Source organism: Gekko japonicus, unplaced genomic scaffold (assembly GCF_001447785.1).
Source record: "Gekko japonicus isolate JY-2015 unplaced genomic scaffold, Gekko_japonicus_V1.1 scaffold1579, whole genome shotgun sequence".
Taxonomy (NCBI): domain Eukaryota; kingdom Metazoa; phylum Chordata; class Lepidosauria; order Squamata; family Gekkonidae; genus Gekko; species Gekko japonicus.
In genome coordinates this window covers 133,839-150,402 of record NW_015161443.1, presented here as the reverse complement: position 1 = coordinate 150,402, position 16,564 = coordinate 133,839, and the positions used below count along the sequence as shown (strand labels likewise).

At 45.3% G+C, this 16,564-nt stretch overlaps 1 protein-coding gene across 1 annotated transcript in view; it reads right to left on the bottom strand.

The window, feature by feature from the left end:
• Positions 1-16,564, bottom strand: part of LOC107125603 (keratin, type II cytoskeletal 4-like) — a 61,592-nt gene that overhangs the window by 14,963 nt on the left and 30,065 nt on the right. The window contains exons 9-11 of the mRNA XM_015429034.1: positions 7,246-7,744; positions 3,750-3,964; positions 1,512-1,572 (exon numbers count right to left, since the gene is read on the bottom strand). Coding sequence (XP_015284520.1) covers positions 1,512-1,572; positions 3,750-3,964; positions 7,246-7,744 — 775 coding nt within the window. The remainder of the gene's footprint in view (positions 1-1,511; positions 1,573-3,749; positions 3,965-7,245; positions 7,745-16,564) is intronic.

The window sequence follows — 16,564 nt, the reverse complement described above, 5'->3', positions numbered from 1 at the left end:
CCCAGGAATATCACAGGGATTATTTTCTTTGTTCAAAAGGGTTAATCTGGAAACCAGATGGTGGGAGGAGGAAGTGGGGGGGGAAAGGAAAGGGAATTACACCAGCAGAAGAGCTTTGTTGACAAAGGGGGGGGGAACAACGGCGTTAAAGTTTTGAACAAGCAATCCGTCCTATTGTAGCAATGAAAAAGATGCTGCCCGCCCACACTGCACGGCAATGAAATAGATGCTACAATATACACTCAAACAATGAGCAGAGTACAGCTAACGCTTTCTCCCGACGGTCATCAATCTTGGGGAAAAGTCTCAGTGCTGAGATGCGCAAAATGGAGAATCCCCAGACCTTTTTTTAAAACTCCCGGCTCAGAGGACAAAGACCACCAATCAGATTGCTGAAGAAGTGTCACATGATGTCTCCTCACCACCATTGTTCCGAAATAACGATCTAACGATACAGAGCATGCGTGCAAAAAAATATATATAAACGGGTGGATGGAGGGAGGTCGGATGGGAGGGGTTTTGGAGGGTTTGGAAACCAAGGGGCGGTAGTGGGAGGAGGTGAATTGCAGGAAGCCACTCCCCAAGGCTTCAATGTAAAATGAAAGACCCGCTGCACGAGGGCGGGCAGACAGGCTTGATGTGAAATTGAAAAAAACACTACGGAGCAGGAAACTCCAGGGGAAACCAGGCGCAAGTGCCTCGTGAGAAATCGCCCAATGAGTCATATGGTTGACTAAGGACCTTATTCCAAAATGACTACACTTCCTATGAAGCAGTGCAACAATACGCAGGTGCCACTCGATCCAGATCAGGACAGTTTGCCTGCATTTTCTAGTTTTTAAAAATTGGGTCATTGAAATCAAAAAAGTCACTCAGCCCTGAGACACTTCTTTTGCTAGTCAAAGAAATTCTAAAAATGTGTTTTTGGCATAAATGGGGGCAGAAACTACAGTTCCCATGAAGCAGCACAAGAACTGTGCAGATGTATCCAGAATCAATTTGCCATATCAAAGTGACACCCCAAGGGACACAGGGGACCACCTCTCCAGTAAGTCACTAACTGTGGGAAGTTATTTTTTGCTTGATATAAATAATGTTGTAAATAGCAGATGGGAGGTGGTAGCAGCAAAACGGTATGTGATTGTGCATGTACAAACCTCTCTTTACCACAGTCAATCATGGTGGAACCTTCTGAACATAGTTTTGTCAAATTTTCTGCTGTAATAATTCCATCTTGCAAGCAGGCCACAAACCAGACCAGGGGAGCAAACAAGCATTCTTGTTTAAGATATTTTGTCATCCCCTAACCAGACTCCAGATTGAAGGCAAAGACAATGCATTATCTCCGCCCTCTGTTGAACATGACAGAAGGAGACTGAATATTGAGCCCTGAGTATTAGAAAGAGGACAAAAGAGAGGAGTCTAATTTTTTCCATTTATTTTAGACCCTCCTCCCCTCCACTTTTTATTTACTGTTACCTCAGTTAGTTGGAGCCTGTATCATTACTTGCCTTTTTCACCAATACAAATTCATTCTCAGCAGTTGTGCGCCTGTTAATTTCTTCTTCATACCTGTTAGGAAAATAGAGAGAGAGATGCAGAGCTAAAATACATTCCATCAAGACTGTTACGATCTGCAAAGGAATTTTTCTTGAAAGTGCCTCTCGTAAAATGAATGCCAAAAATGACATATTCTAAATAACTGCTCCAAAACATTTCTTCCTCTTAAAAGGTAAAGGTAAAGGTTCCCTTTCTCAAAAGCCAGTCGAGTCCGACTCTAGGGTTGCAGTGCTCATCTCCATTTCAAAGCCGAAGAGCCAGCGCTGTCTGAAGACGTTTCCGTGGTCATGTGGCCGGCATGACTAAACACCAAGGCGCACAGAACGCTGTTACCTTCCCACCGAAGTGGTACCTATTTATCTACTTGCAATTTCTTGCTTTCGAACTGCTAGGTTGGCAGGAGCTGGAACTAGAGACGGGGGCTCACTCCATCATGCGGCATCTCGGGTCTTGAACTGCTGAACTACTGACCTTCCACAGCCTGCAGTTCAGTGTCTTAACCACTTGAGCCACCACAGCTCTTGGAATCCCATTAAACCTGAGCTTTGACATTTTCTAGAAATGGCAGATAAAATATGTAAGATAACCTACAGTTCTGTTTCCCCTAGCTCTGCACTTTATGAACAGCAGGATTTTCTGATGTACAGACTGAGGTCAGTAATTGATTGGGTGAAGGTAAAGAAATTGAGCTCAGTTAAGAATTGTCAAGATGCTTATGGGTGGATGGGCATATATAAGTGGGATATGTCAATTCTAGGACAGGAACACACTATAAGGAGGTGAGTCAAGGAGTATTCTCGGATTCAACATTCTTTCTCATGACCAGTACTGCATTCTTCCTGCTTTGGCTGCTATACAACCTATGCCTCTTCCTGGAGGCTAATGGCATGGTCTCTGTCTTGCAAACTCTGGCAACCTCTTGAGTTGACTATTGCAATGTGCTGTACATAGAGCTGCCCTTGAAAACACTATGGAGACTTCTGCAGAAGCAGAATAAGGCAGCTTTGCTATAGCACAAAAGTTAGAATGTTCCTCTTCCTCCTAAAAGCTTAAATAGAATGCACTGAAAATGGGGGCGGGGGCGGGAATAGTGCTTTCAGAAGCACCGGGGATATTTCTGATGGCATGTTGCAGCAAATCAGAAGTGCACACAACACTTGAAAACAGAAGAAAGGCGTTTTCAAGGGAAAAAGCACTCAATCCTACTTTGTAAACAGGACACAAGCTGTTTTTTGTTAAAAAGGAGGGGGGAAATCTGTTAGCATTGCAACCGGGAGCCAAACTGTTGTGTGTGAAATGGCACACACACAAAAATCCGTAAGAAACCAGAAGCTAAAATGGATGACAAAGGCTGTGTGAAAAAGCCACCATAATCAGGAGCTGACTGAGAAACTCACATAATGCTGATTCTCCTACGTCTTCCCTGGTTATCAGTTTGTTTCCTAACCAAGTTCATTGTGCCCAGTACGGTTGCCAGGTGTGGGCTGGAAAATACCTGGAGACTTTGGGGGTGGATCTGGGAGAGGGCGGGGTTTGGGGAGGGGAGGGGCCTCAGCATGGTACAAGGCCAAAGAATCCACCCTTCAAAGCAGCCATTTGCTCCCGGGGAGCTGATCTCTGTCAGTTGGCGAGCAGTTGTAAAAGTGGGAGATCCCCAGGCCCCACCTGGAGGCTGGCAACCCTATCTAAGGCCCTAAATAGACTGGTTGCATTTACCTTAGGAAGTGTCTTCTCCCATATCTCTGCCACCCCCATGAACTTACACGATCTATCAAGCATGTCATTTCAAATGCCAACACAATTTTCAGTGACATTCTCTTCTGCTAAGAATAAGGATTTGTTTTTATTGGCAGCGCTTGTAATAATGGACTCCCTCCCACTCTGTCAAGATGTTAGACTTCTGAATAAGAGAAAGAGGCTGTTGCTTGCATAAACTCAGTATGTAGAAGATGAAAGAATATTCAGCAATGCATGATGGGAGGGGAAAGTGCTCAGGCAGTAATGTGAGAAGAAAGGGTGTCACAAATACACAGAAGCATATTATTTTCATTTATGAAATGCTGGAGGGTCTGACTGTACAAGCATGGGCCTTTAGACTTTGTTGATAATCATGCTCCAGCACCTTGCTGAAATCTGAAATGGCAAAAGGGAGAGCCGAGCATGGTTCATCTATCCCCCCACCCCCATACCTGTGCTTAAAATCTTCCACTAAGTCTTGCATGTTCTTCAGCTCAGAACTCAGCCTTCCCTTTTCACTGCATAGGGAGTCCAGGTGCTTCCGAACACTGTTGATGTAGATCTCAAAGAGAGGTTCGATGTTGTTCTTCATTTGGGAGATGGGGTGTTGTTGCAAGAGGTTCCATTTGGTCTCCAGGACTTTGTTCTGCTGCTCCAGGAATCGAACCTGAGAAACCATTTTTTTAAAGAAATGACAACTGTTATGATGCGTTCTTTGCAAGCATCCATCAGAGACCAGACTATCAACAACACAAAAGCTGAACCCCAGAGAGGGAGGCCATGTTACCATTCCAGGCCATTCGAGGAAAGCGTGGAAGCCAAGTGTAATACCATTTTATTTATTTATTTATTTATTTATTTATTTATTTATTTATTTATTTATTTATTTTTGGGATTTATATCCCGCCCTATCCAACAGCTCAGGGCGGCTCACAGACGGCCATACCGAAGTTAAAATATGCATACAACAATACAGCATAATTTCACACACATTCCACATTTCTTCTCATTGTCTGAAATTTTGAAAATCCTTGTAAATCTTTTTGACAGAACATAATTGTGTTTAAATTCTCTACCACATATTTCACTTATTTGGATCCTGTCTCCCCCATGAGGGACCCAAAGTGGCTGGCATCATTCCATTTGGTCCTCACAGCAACCCTCTGAATTAGTTTAGGCTGGCAACAGTCCTGCCAGAACAATTAAATTCCTAAACAAAATGATTTGGTCCCTTAACTGCTTCGGCTGCATCTCCTCATAAATAGATCATAAGGGGAAACTCCGAAAACCCAAATCTCCTTATAATGTGCTCAGACAAAAAAGCATTGCACTATTTTAGAGTTCCATCATATACACATCAGGGTTCCCACATGTATACTTTCAACAGAGAATAGGCAACCCAGATATCAAGGCCGACCTAGCAGGAGTGTAATGCCACCAACAAAAAGGATCACAAGAGAAGTTAGTCCCCACATGCACAACATACTTCTATATATACAGCCAATGCAGCCACACTCCTGGTTTGCGCATTGATCTTGTTACGATAATCGAAGCTGCAAGGTTGCTAGATCATCTACCCAGGACCCAACTGTATTAGTATAATGTATCTATTCCCCTCCTCCCCCATCCCTTTCTTATTTTCTTTCCCACACATTTCCTGTTTCCTTTATTTTGAGAAATGTTATGATTTTCTGGTTGTGATTAGAAATGGGTTGATTTGGTATATTTTACCTATATTGTTTTATTAAAGGTAAAGGTTCCCTTGCTCGAAAGCCAGTCGAGTCCGACTCTAGGGTTGCGGTGCTCATCTCCGTTTCAAAGCCGAAGAGCCAGCGCTGTCCGAAGACGTTTCCGTGGTCATGTGGCCGGCATGACTAAACACCGAGGCGCACGGAATGCTGTTACCTTCCCACTGAAGTGGTCCCTATTTATCTACTTGCAATTTCTTGCTTTCGAACTGCTAGGTTGGCAGGAGCTGGAACTAGAGACGGGGGCTCACTCCGTCATGCGGCAACTCGGGTCTCGAACTGCTGAACTACCGACCTTCCACAGGCTGCAGTTCAGCGTCTTAACCACTTGAGCCACCGCAGCTCCATTGTTTTATTATGAAGTGCCATAGTAATAAGTTTAAAAATTGAAAAGTCGGGAGCCTTTATGCGTATCTGTAATACTGTAAGCAATATATGAATCATGCCTAATGTATCTGGGCATGATGATCTAGCCAAAGTTTAAGTGCTTTTCTGAGCAACTTTCTACAGAAATATTCCAGTAATAAGCCCACTGAAACTGATTATGTGCACAGGACTGCTCTGCTTAGGTGATATTAATTTCAATGAAATATGAAAGTGCTTAATTTTGGCTGCAGCAAACTGTTTGTCTACATCATGAGCAAATGGACAATGAAAACATTGATTTTGTGAAGAAAAAGTAAGGAGAGAAATTTACACAGAAGTCTTTAACTTCTTTAAAATACTTCCTGAGTCAGCCAAACTGGAGAATGTGCAATTGAAGGAGTAAGACTTCTCCAAAGTGGTGCTGAACATGGAATGCACACACAACCATGCAATTCCACATGCAACCAATTCTAAGTCCATAACTGTGATCTTTACTCCCAAGTAAATGTGCACAGTTTATCATCTTTTGGCACCATAAATAGCCAGGGAAAACTTTTTTTATCTTCATCTTCAGACAACTGTAGAATTCAGGTAATTTTATGTGTTGATTAAACTAGCAAAGAAATTAAAACTTGGCAGATATGCAGGTTGACATTTCAAAATTTTAAATTATGACCTTTGGCCTGAGAACTTCAAAAAATAAAAGACGAATTCCAGAGGAAGAGCCATGCTTAGTCTGCTACAGTAAAACCAAAAGGTTTTGTGGCATCTTAAAGAACATAACAGGTTATTGTGGTGTTAATTTTTATGGACTAGAGGCCACTTTGTCAAAAACAAAAGGTACTTCCTTGGCGGGCAGATATAAAGGGGAAAATATATAATTAGTAGAGCTAAATGGCTCTGAATTGAAAGGGGTACAACCAGTGGTGTTTCTATGCCAAGTCAGCATGTTGTAGCGGACAGTTAGACTATCAGACTGAGGTTTGGGAGACCCAGATTTGAATCCCCACTGTGCCATGGAACCCCAGTGACTTAGAGCCAGTCACTCACTGTTTTTCAACTCACAGGGTAGCTGTTGTAAGGATAAAATGGAGAGGGGGTGACATTGTAAGCCACGTGGTGTATAAGTATATAAATGTCCATGTTAAATTCAAATGCATGCATGGATCACCCATGTTTGGCATTTTAGGTGTGCTTTTTGTTGTTTTTTTGCTGTTTGCCTGCTTCATGTTGATCTTGGAAGGAGGGATAAATGGGCCAGGTCTTTGGTAGGATTGCCAGGTCCCCCGTGTCCACCAGCAGGGGATAGACTCATAGAATCACAGAGTTGGAAGGGGCCATGCGGACCATCTAGTCCAACCCCCTGCTTAATGCAGGATCAGCCTAGAGCATCCCTTACAAGTGTTTGATAGGGATGGGGGGTAGGGTTGCCAGATCAAGGCTGTGTAACTCCTGCAAATTTGGGGATGAAGTCTGGGAGGACAGGGACCTCAGTTGGGTTGGGTACAATGCCATAGAGTCCACCCTCCAAAGCATCCATGTTCTCCGGGGGAATTGATCTCTGTAGTCCAAAGATGAGCTGTAATTCCAGAGGATCCCCAGGTCCCACCAGGAGGCTGGCATCATTAGTCTTTGGACATAACTAGAGATGTCAGGAATAAGGTAGGTTGCTCAATATAGATAGGACAACTTAACAAGCACTCTAGGACACTGAATGATGAAGGGCCATTCCTGATGGCAAAATATTGTGTTCTGGATCTACTGGGACATAGGAGGACTTGATCTCTGCAATGTAGTAACAAAAAACAACAGTAATAATAGTTAGACATCTCACCTTGTCAATAAAGGAAGCAAATTTGTCATTGAGGTTCTTGATTTGCTCCTTTTCTTCTTTCCGCACTTTCTGGATTTCAGGATCAATTTCCATGTTAAGGGGTGCCAGAAGGCTGGGGTTAATGGTCACTTCTTGGATTCCCCCCGGTGGACAACAAAGAAAGCTGGGACTATTTCTTCCATTGCCAAAGTTGCCAATGATATACCCACCAGCGGCAAATCCACCATAGCAAAACCCACTGCTGCCGCCAAGTCCACCTCCACGTCGGGTACTTCCTGCAACCACACTCTGGGAAATACTTTTCATACCCCCAAGATTGTAAAGGCTTCTGCTGCCAAAGCCACAGTTTCCGCTTGCTCCTCCCGTGCGCCTTCGGCTTGGAGGGAATGCACTGCTCCTGGCCCCTCCGAAAACGACAGCAGAGCTAGCGCTGAATCCCCTTCTTCCTCCCAAAGGCCTGGCGTTCACCTGCCGACTCATGGTAGCATGAAGATTGAAGCTAAAGGAGAAAGAAACAACTCAAGGTCCTCCCTGAAGAGTCTTCCTGTATGTGTTTGTCCTTTATATAATTTTTAGAAGTTGACCTCAATGGGACAAGTGAAATGACAGAAATCTGAACTATTTGCAGGCTTGGTTGGCCAGACACCAGCCCATCCTTCTCCGGTGCCCACTAAATACTGTGTTCACACCTTGCTCATTTGGGTGAGATGCAAAAAAAATGATGTTCATTGGGATTACCAAAGGTTCATAGTTATCACTTGGCAAGCATTTTGACTCCAATAATCTATCTCTATATAATTAACAAACAAGTCTCTGCCTCTTGAAGGCCCTCATTTATCATATTTGTCAATCATGGCTGACACAGGAATTCAAATGTCAACTGTAAAACTTTTCGGAAGCTTTGATTTATTTATTTTCTCGGCTTATTTTTATTATTGTGTGCTGTCATGTAAACCTGTCTACGTCTTGCTGGTAATTTATGGGAGTGGTTGACAGTTTGCGCAGGCAGGTTGCCCCCCTTCTAGAATGTCAATTTCTGTCTAGGCAAAGGAGTTTACCGTTTATTGCTTGCTGAAAACAGGTCTTACAGGATACCAAAAACAGGCCTCTAAAAGTAGGCCCATCTTCTAAAAACGGCGTCCTGGGATCATTTCTTCCATTGTCAAAACTGCCATTGATGCCATTGATACCATTGATGCCCCAACACCAGCAAGCCCACCAAAGCAAACCAAACCCACCTCCATGTTGGGCGACACCTGGAACAAAGCCGGTTCCAGGCATAGGGGGGAGGCTGGGCAGAGAGTCCTCAGGGCTCTTCCTCTCCTCTGCCCACCACCAGGCCCTCATGCCCTCCTTCCCTCTCAACCACCAGTACACCTCCCACTTACTTGTGGAGGAGAGCCAGTTTGGTGTAGTGGTTAAGTGCGCGGACTCTAATCTGGGAGAACCGGGTTTGATTCCCCACTCCTCCACTTGCACCTGGCTGGATGACCTTGGGCAAGCCGTAGTTCTGATAATGAGCTGTTCTTGAAAAAGAGCTGTTTCTGTCAAGAGTTCTCTCAGCCCCACCTACCTCACAGGGTGTCTGTTGTGGGGAGGTAGGGCTGCCAAATGTGGGCGGGGGGCGGGGAATCCCCCGCTTTGAAGCTCCGATTTCTGACACAGCGGAATCGGGGCCCAGGGGAACCCCGCCGTGACGTGCATGCGGCGCGCGCGCACACCCCCAACGCCGGCCGGGAGCCCCCCGCTCCCGGCAAAGACGAATTTGGCAACCCTATGGGGAGGGGGAGGGAAAGGAGTTTGTAAGCCACTCTGAGACACCTTTGGGTAGTGAAGGGCAGGGTATAAATCCAATCTCCTCCTCCTCCTCCTCCTCCTCCTCCTCCTCCTGTGTCCTTCCCTTGTCTGCTCTCCCACTGCCCATGGGCATTTTGTCTAGCAACCTTCCAGACAGACACTTCAACAGGCTTTTCTGCATGTGTTGCTTGCTTCGTATGCTACTGGATCATGGGCCATCAATTGTGCCTTGGTAAGTAAGCTCCATTTGTAACTTATAAGTTGCAGCTTGTGGTAGGTTTTGTTCTTGAGTAGTTGGTGGATACAACTTCTTGTATCACTGGTTAAAGCATGCCTAACCTGGGCTACAGTCACACACACAGTTTGTGACACTATAGTGGCATTGCCTGAGTGGAATCAATGGGCCCCTCCAGACGAGGACACCTGCCTCCCGTGGTGCAGTCGTCAGCCGCCCCTGCTGTTCCACAATGGAAGCAGAATAAACAGATACCAGGGAAAGTCCGGTATGAATGGATTGTTCGCGGTTCTTTGCAGGTTTTCTGATGTCTGAACTTTCCTGCAGTGAAAGGAACCCAGAAGGGATGTCTGAACTAGCATATCCATTAGTTGCTGCCCATATGCGCATATGTGCATGAGTGTATATGCCCATCTATCTGCTGGCATTTAAATAAAACCCACTCTTACAGCTTGTCCCATGGCTGAAGTGCAACACTAATGTGAATGCTCCCCCACGGGACAGCCACGCGGGTAACCCGCCATAGGTTGTGCAGTCTGGATGAAATGTCCCACTATACTTTGAACCAGTACAATTTGAGGCACCACCTTACCACACCAAGCCACCAGTGTGACTGCAGCCCATGAATGGGTCATTAAAGAGGCCTACTTTTTCATCACAGATCAAAGTTTAGCCCCTCTTTGTACCTGCACAGTCAGAACACATGGGAGGAGTATGTTGCATGGAGTAGTAGAACACAACCTAGCATTTGTACCACAACCTAGCTAATCTGCTATATTCCAGATAGCAGTTGTTGCCAAGGATTAATTTTTCCACCTACATCCCCTCTTGGAAGGAAAGTCACAGACATTCTTATCCTGTTTACTTCACAGATAATTCTGAATGTTGCTGTTCGTAGCAAAATAAAACACCATTCCAGCGGCACTTTAAAGACTTAATGTTTATTCCAGCATGAGTTTTTGTGAGTCAGAATCCACTTCTTCAAGAACTGACTCACAAATGGTCATGCTAAAATAAATGTTGCTAGTCTTTTAAGGAGTCATTGGACTTCTGTTTGACTTCACAGATAGACTGCTACAATGTGTTTACATGGGGCTGCCCTTGAAAACCCTTTGGACGCATCAGTGGTGCAAAATGCTGCTATCTGTCTGCTGTTAGGGAGGGAATGGAACAAAAAAAGCCTGTGCTCTAAACAAATGTCTGGATTTTGTAATGGGCTGGATGCGGGCCAACAAATGGAATCCTAGTCCACACAAGACTGATTTTTGATTGTTAATTGTTGAAATGGCCAAGCCTACTGAACAGGATCAGTTATGGAATAATACAAAGCCTGCACAGCTATTTGAGCAGTCTTGGCAACCATTTGTTATTTTGTATGAATGTTTGGTCTAATATTGATCCCCATAATCTGTTTTAGGTAATCTTTAATTAATGAGATAAATGGATTATATTTTGCTCATTTTTCAACAAAAAGGTTTTAAAAAGCATTTTGAAATAAATTAATCCAACTTTCCACTACCTAATAATGCCATCCTCACACGTCCGTAGCCAGGATTTTGTGGTTTGTGGGGCAATTTTTTTCCTGATGGGGCTGAAGTCCTCAGTGCAGAAAGAAAAGCCATCTAGAGAAAAGCCATCTAGCCAACAGAAAGCTGTTACCAGGATAGATCTCTAAACTGCAAGCTGTCAACCACTTTAGATGACAGTTCTCAGCTGCTGCAATTTAATCACTTCTGCCAGCCTAAGCAACAATTCTGATAACAAGCCGGCAGGTGGGAGTGATGACCTATAGTCAAGAAAGCTAACACTTAGGCAGAAAACCTCTCTTAAAGGAGACCAGTTTCTTGACACAGAGTTAGAAGGGATCCTAGAGGTCACCTACCCCAACCCCCTTGCTCATTTAAAATGACTGGGGGGAAAAGCATTTACAGGAGCAATTCTTGTGGGGCTTTGCCTTTAAGAAAGGGGGCAGAGCCCCCAAAAGCCCCACCATAGCTACGGGCCTGCATCCTTAGCTGAGCTACACCCTTTGAACCTCATTGAATCCAATGGGCTTAGATGGGTTTAACTCTGTTTAGGATTGCACTGAGACTTCCTGTTCTATTATTTATTTTGCTCTTGGCTTGAAAAAGATTGACAGGTAATTAAAAGTTTTACAAGCATCGTGAAAACCAAGATCATTGTCATCGTAAGGTCTGTCTTGTCTTTTACAAAAACCTTTCTGGAGCAGCCCCTCCCTTCGGTCACTGGCACTTAATTGAGCCAGAAGTACAGGTTTGTGTTGTTCACTAATATATATATATATATATATATAGCTCTTAGGTGGGTTATTGTATTTGTTTGCTGGCTAAATGCCCTGGAGTGCTCATAAATCCACTAACAGAGCTGACAGCTCCTTTCATGTAGCTATGCAGGGCCAGCCCAAGGGTTTTTAGTGCCCCAGGTGAACTATGACTTTAGCGCCCCACACCCATCCATTAGAGAGAAAAGTGAGAAGGCATACAAGGCATTGCTCTCTTGATGTTGCTCTTCAGAGCATGTATAGTTTCCTCACCATTTCCACACCTTTCTCCAGTCCTGTAATGAAGTGGTCATAATAAACTTAGCCATGTTCCACGCATGGGTGGACTGATGGCTCTTTAGAAGAGGATAAGCAAGGTATCTTGGGAAGCATGTTTCAGAACACTCCCTCATCTACCCCTGCTTGTTCTGCTGCCCACTAGTTTAGAGAACAGGTTTCATTTGGCATTTCTGCTGCTCTATGGCGCGATGGGAAGGCTGCGTAGTCCTGACGCATCCCTTTGTGTTGCTGTGCTCCCTTTTGCTTTTGAGCAGTCTGAGACCTTGCTTGGGATTGGCGGCAGAAAGATCTTCACAGTCAGGGGATCAGCCTATGCTGCTTGCCTTCCCCACTCCTCCTGGCTCCCTCCACAGGCAGCTCCTTTAAAGGCCTCCTTTAAATCAGAAACCCTTCCACCATCCCCACTATGCATATGTTGCACCACAAGATGAGTGAGGTCTTCAACTTGCAGGGAGCCATGCATGCCACTTCTGCCTGCCTCCAATCCCAAGAGCCTCTCCTGCCCCTTTTACTCCTTCCTTGTCCAATCTCTTGGCAGGTTTATGCCAAAGACTCCAAGTGACTGGAGTTGATCCTCCTTCCTCCCAATCAACCTCTCTCTCTCTCTCTCTCTCTCTCTCTCTCTCTCTCTCTCTCTCTCTCTCTCTCTCTCTCTTTCTCATTTATTTGTTCCTTTGCCAGTGACCAACCCTGGTAACGGGGGAGGCAAGCCAAGCACATCTGTGGTGGGCCTTTTTTGGTACCCCTGCAAACTGGAACAACTCTAGTGCCCTAGGCATGTACACCCAGGGGTCATTTACTGCAGGAGAGTACAGGAGCAGAGCTCCAGCAGTAAAGAGTCCGGGGGGCGGGCACATGCAACAAGCCCCACCCCCTGCTCCCAGTAGCCCTCAGTCAGAGGAAGAAGCAGCCGGGTAAGCTGCAGAGCCTGCCCCCCGGCTCAAAACAGTCCAGTGGCACCTTTAAGACCAAGTTTTATTCAGGTACAAGCTCTCCCTCCTCTGTGAGGACAGATCTGCATGTGCCCCCCCCCATAGCTAGCAATCCAAAACAGTCCAGTGGAGCCTGAGTGGTGGGTGTTGCCTTCTGACACACTTCCAGTGATGTCAGGGGGTGTGGCATATGCAAATAAGTTATGCTAATGAATTATGCTAATGAGCTCCTGCACCTCTTTTGCTACAAAATGACCCCTGTACAGTACACCTAACAGACAGGTCAGCTCTGTAGCTTAAAATGTGGAATTTGCTGCCAGAGGATGGATTGATGGCCACAGGCACAGAAAGGGATTAAACAGATTCATGGAGGTTAGGTCTCTCAGTGGCCACTAGCCTTCGTTTATAAAGGGAACCTCCACATTCAGACGCAGTAAACCTCTGCATACCAGTGCCAGGAGGCAACATCAGGGGAAGTTGTTGGCCTTTTGGGGTAATTAGTTGACCACTGTATGAGACAGGATGCTGGACTAGAAGGACCATTGGTCTGATCCAGCAGGGCTCTTCTTATGTTTTTAGCTACACTGCTGTTAACAATCTCCCTCCTTCAACTGCTCTTCTAGTGCAGTTCTTCTGCTCCTCTAGTAATCCAGTTGATGCACTACAAGTATTTTTTCCAGAGTAGTCCTTACCAGTGTTCCCTCTAAGCTGAGTTAGTGTGAGCTAGCTCACAGTTTTTTAGCCTCTGGCTCAAACATTTCTGTCTTAGATCAGGAAGGATGGCTCCAGAGCAAACTAATTTATACAGTAGCCAAATTATTTGCTCACAGCTTTAATGACAGTAGCTCACAAAGTAGAATTTTTGCTCACAAGACTCCACAGCTTAGAGGGAGCATTGGTCCTCACATACACACTTGCTGAGTGGAAGAACAGCTATTACTAGGTTTTCGGTCCCAATAGTTCTTGGTGTGGTACGAAAACTCTTTTACGCGGTCTAACCCAATTTAGCCTGCATAGTACCTCTTACACCACGTCTTGTTAAACTTCAGAGTTGAACATTTTGAAAATGTGTGTTGCCTGCTACTTGAACAAATTTTGCGTCCAGTGGCACCTTCGAGACCAACAAAGGTTTATTCAAGATAGGAGCTTTCGTGTGCACGCACACTTCTTCAGATACAATGACATGGAAGTAGAAATAACAGTCATACATTTAGAGGGTGGGCAGTAAATTAGCACACAAAATAATGAAGATGTTTTTTAACAGATTAAAAGAATAACAAGCTTATCTTATATGGCTATCATCTGTTTGGCTTCAACTTCTGGGGGGAAACATAGCAAGGAAATAAATACACTCATACCTTGAATGAACCTTTTTTGGTCTTAAAGGTGCCATCGGACGCAAAATTTGTTCTACTGCTTCAGACCAACGTGGCTGCCCACCTGGATTTGTTTGTCACGTTAGAGTAGTCAATCTGTTCTACATGTAAATATCTTTGTAATAAACCTGAAACATTTTTGTGTGATGTCTTTATTATTTAGAAGTATAAGCATGGCAGTTCTGGACAGACACATAATGGGCTTCTCTCCACTGTGCTAAACTGCCCCCTTAACAAACAAACAAAATTGCCCCCTTAACAAAAAGAAAATCTGGCTGTGGGCCTCGGTAGGTGACATGAAAGACCCATATCTGAGACCCTAGAGAATAGTGATTGTAATCGATCAATGATCTGATTCAGTATAAGGCAACTTTGTATGCTTATATGAATGGGTGAGAGAAGACGCGAAGGCTGCTGCATCTTCTGCTTAACTACAACTCCAGATTGCCACCTGGCAAGCCTAGTTTGGTTGCTGTGGTTGAGACAGGGAAATGACAGCAGCAACTGATCTTTAGGGCGCTGGGCATGCCCTGTCCTGAGACTACAGGCTATTGAAGAACATCTTGACATATGCTTTGATACGTTTCTTTATGCGAGAGCTTCTGCATTTGCAAGTGGAAACTTCCCCTCCTTCTGAAGTGCTAGAGCTTTTGCTGCTTCTGGAACTGGAGCTTGAACTGGAGCTTGAACTGGATTCGCTTAGTTTGCTGCTGGTTCCAAAACTCTCTGCTGTTCCCCCTCCTTCAGGGACACTTCTTCTGAAACTTGCTGTTCTTCCATCAAAACTGCTATGTCCAGGACTTTGGATGCTCTTGTTCCTCACAGCTACAAATAAGAAAGGAGAGGGGACTTGTGACCCTAAATGGGATGACAACCACATTCCAGGCACACCCTCAGGGCTGCCAGGGTGCCACAGACTGGCTGGTGAACAATTCTTTGAGCCTTGGCCCCAAGGAAGCCTGAGATCAGGACCCACAAAAAATGCAAGTAGATCATAAAACAGAACATCAAATGTGTGAACCATACCCCTATAATGATCTACAGTAGTTACATCAAAATTTCTAAAAGTGAACCTGGCCCCACCTGCGGAGACTTAAATCTATGGACTGAGACCAGGTGGAGAGAAGGGATATTTGCAGAAAATTCTAGAAACTTACGCAGAATGGGGGGGGGGTTAATCCCTCACCCCAAAGGAACCTCTCTCTGTGCTTCCACAAAACGGCCGCTGCCAACGCCAGCCCTGCCATCACTGCCTCTCCTCAGCATCCTCTGAGATTGTGAAGCAGTGGCACTGAGCATGGGAAAGCCAATGGGGGCACACTGTGGGCAGGACAGGAGGAAGAACTACTGCTGGCACCAATGCCAACCCTGCCATTGTAGCCTCTCCTCAGCAGTCTCTGAGGCAGCAGCACTGCAAGCAGGGGAGGAGGAGCTGGCAGCAGCACAATGGGTGGGGGAGAGCGAACCTCTGCTCGCCATGGTGCCAGGAGAGGAGCTGCCCTGCCCACTGTCCCCTGTCCCCACCTCCTGCCAATTTATCTGCCATGTCCCCTTGCTTGCAGTGGCGTGAGGAGGAAACAGAGACCGTTCAGGTAGTTGGGTCCCAAGTAACAGGAGAAAAGGGGGGGAAGTAATGGGGGGGTGGAGAAAGAGAGAGATAAAATGAGAAAGAGTGACAGTAGAAACAGGAAAAGAGAGAAAAAGACAGACAGAGAGAGGGAGGGAGGGAGGGAGGGAGAGAGAGAAGCCATTTCCACAGTAGTGAAATTCCCCACATTGACGCTTTTAAAGCTGACCGTTATATTACATTTTCCGCAGTAGATTTTTCCTCATCAGGTGCAAACCTGAAGTTTTCTCCTTCTTACTCTGCATTTTTGGGAATCCCCAGTTTTAGCGTGTTCTGCAAATGCAGGGTAAGAAGGAGAAAACTTCGGGTTTGTGCCTGGTGAGGAAAAATCTACTCTGGAAAATTTCACATAACGTGCCCTTTTAGAAACGTCAATGCGGGGAATTTCACTACCTGCGGAAGAGTGACAATAGGCTTGGAGAAGGGAGAAAGAAGGACAGAGAGAGTGAGACTAGGCAATGGGGGGAGGGAGAATGAGTAGTGAGACAGGCAGAGCAGGGGTGGGAGAAAGGGGAAGGAGGAAAACAAGATGAGATGGCCACTCTTACAAGTGCCTGCGGATCCCTGCTTCTGTTATTATATTCTACTACAGAATCTAGGCAATGAAATAAAGGAGCTTTCCTCTGGGCAGGGACTCCCATTTTGCCCTGTTAATAATGCCCTCTTCCCACCAGTACGGGTCAATATAATTGTTACTTACTTACAACCCCTGGAATCCCAGCACATGACCTATTGGGAAGAGAAAGGCATCTTACTAAGCCATGCAGATGA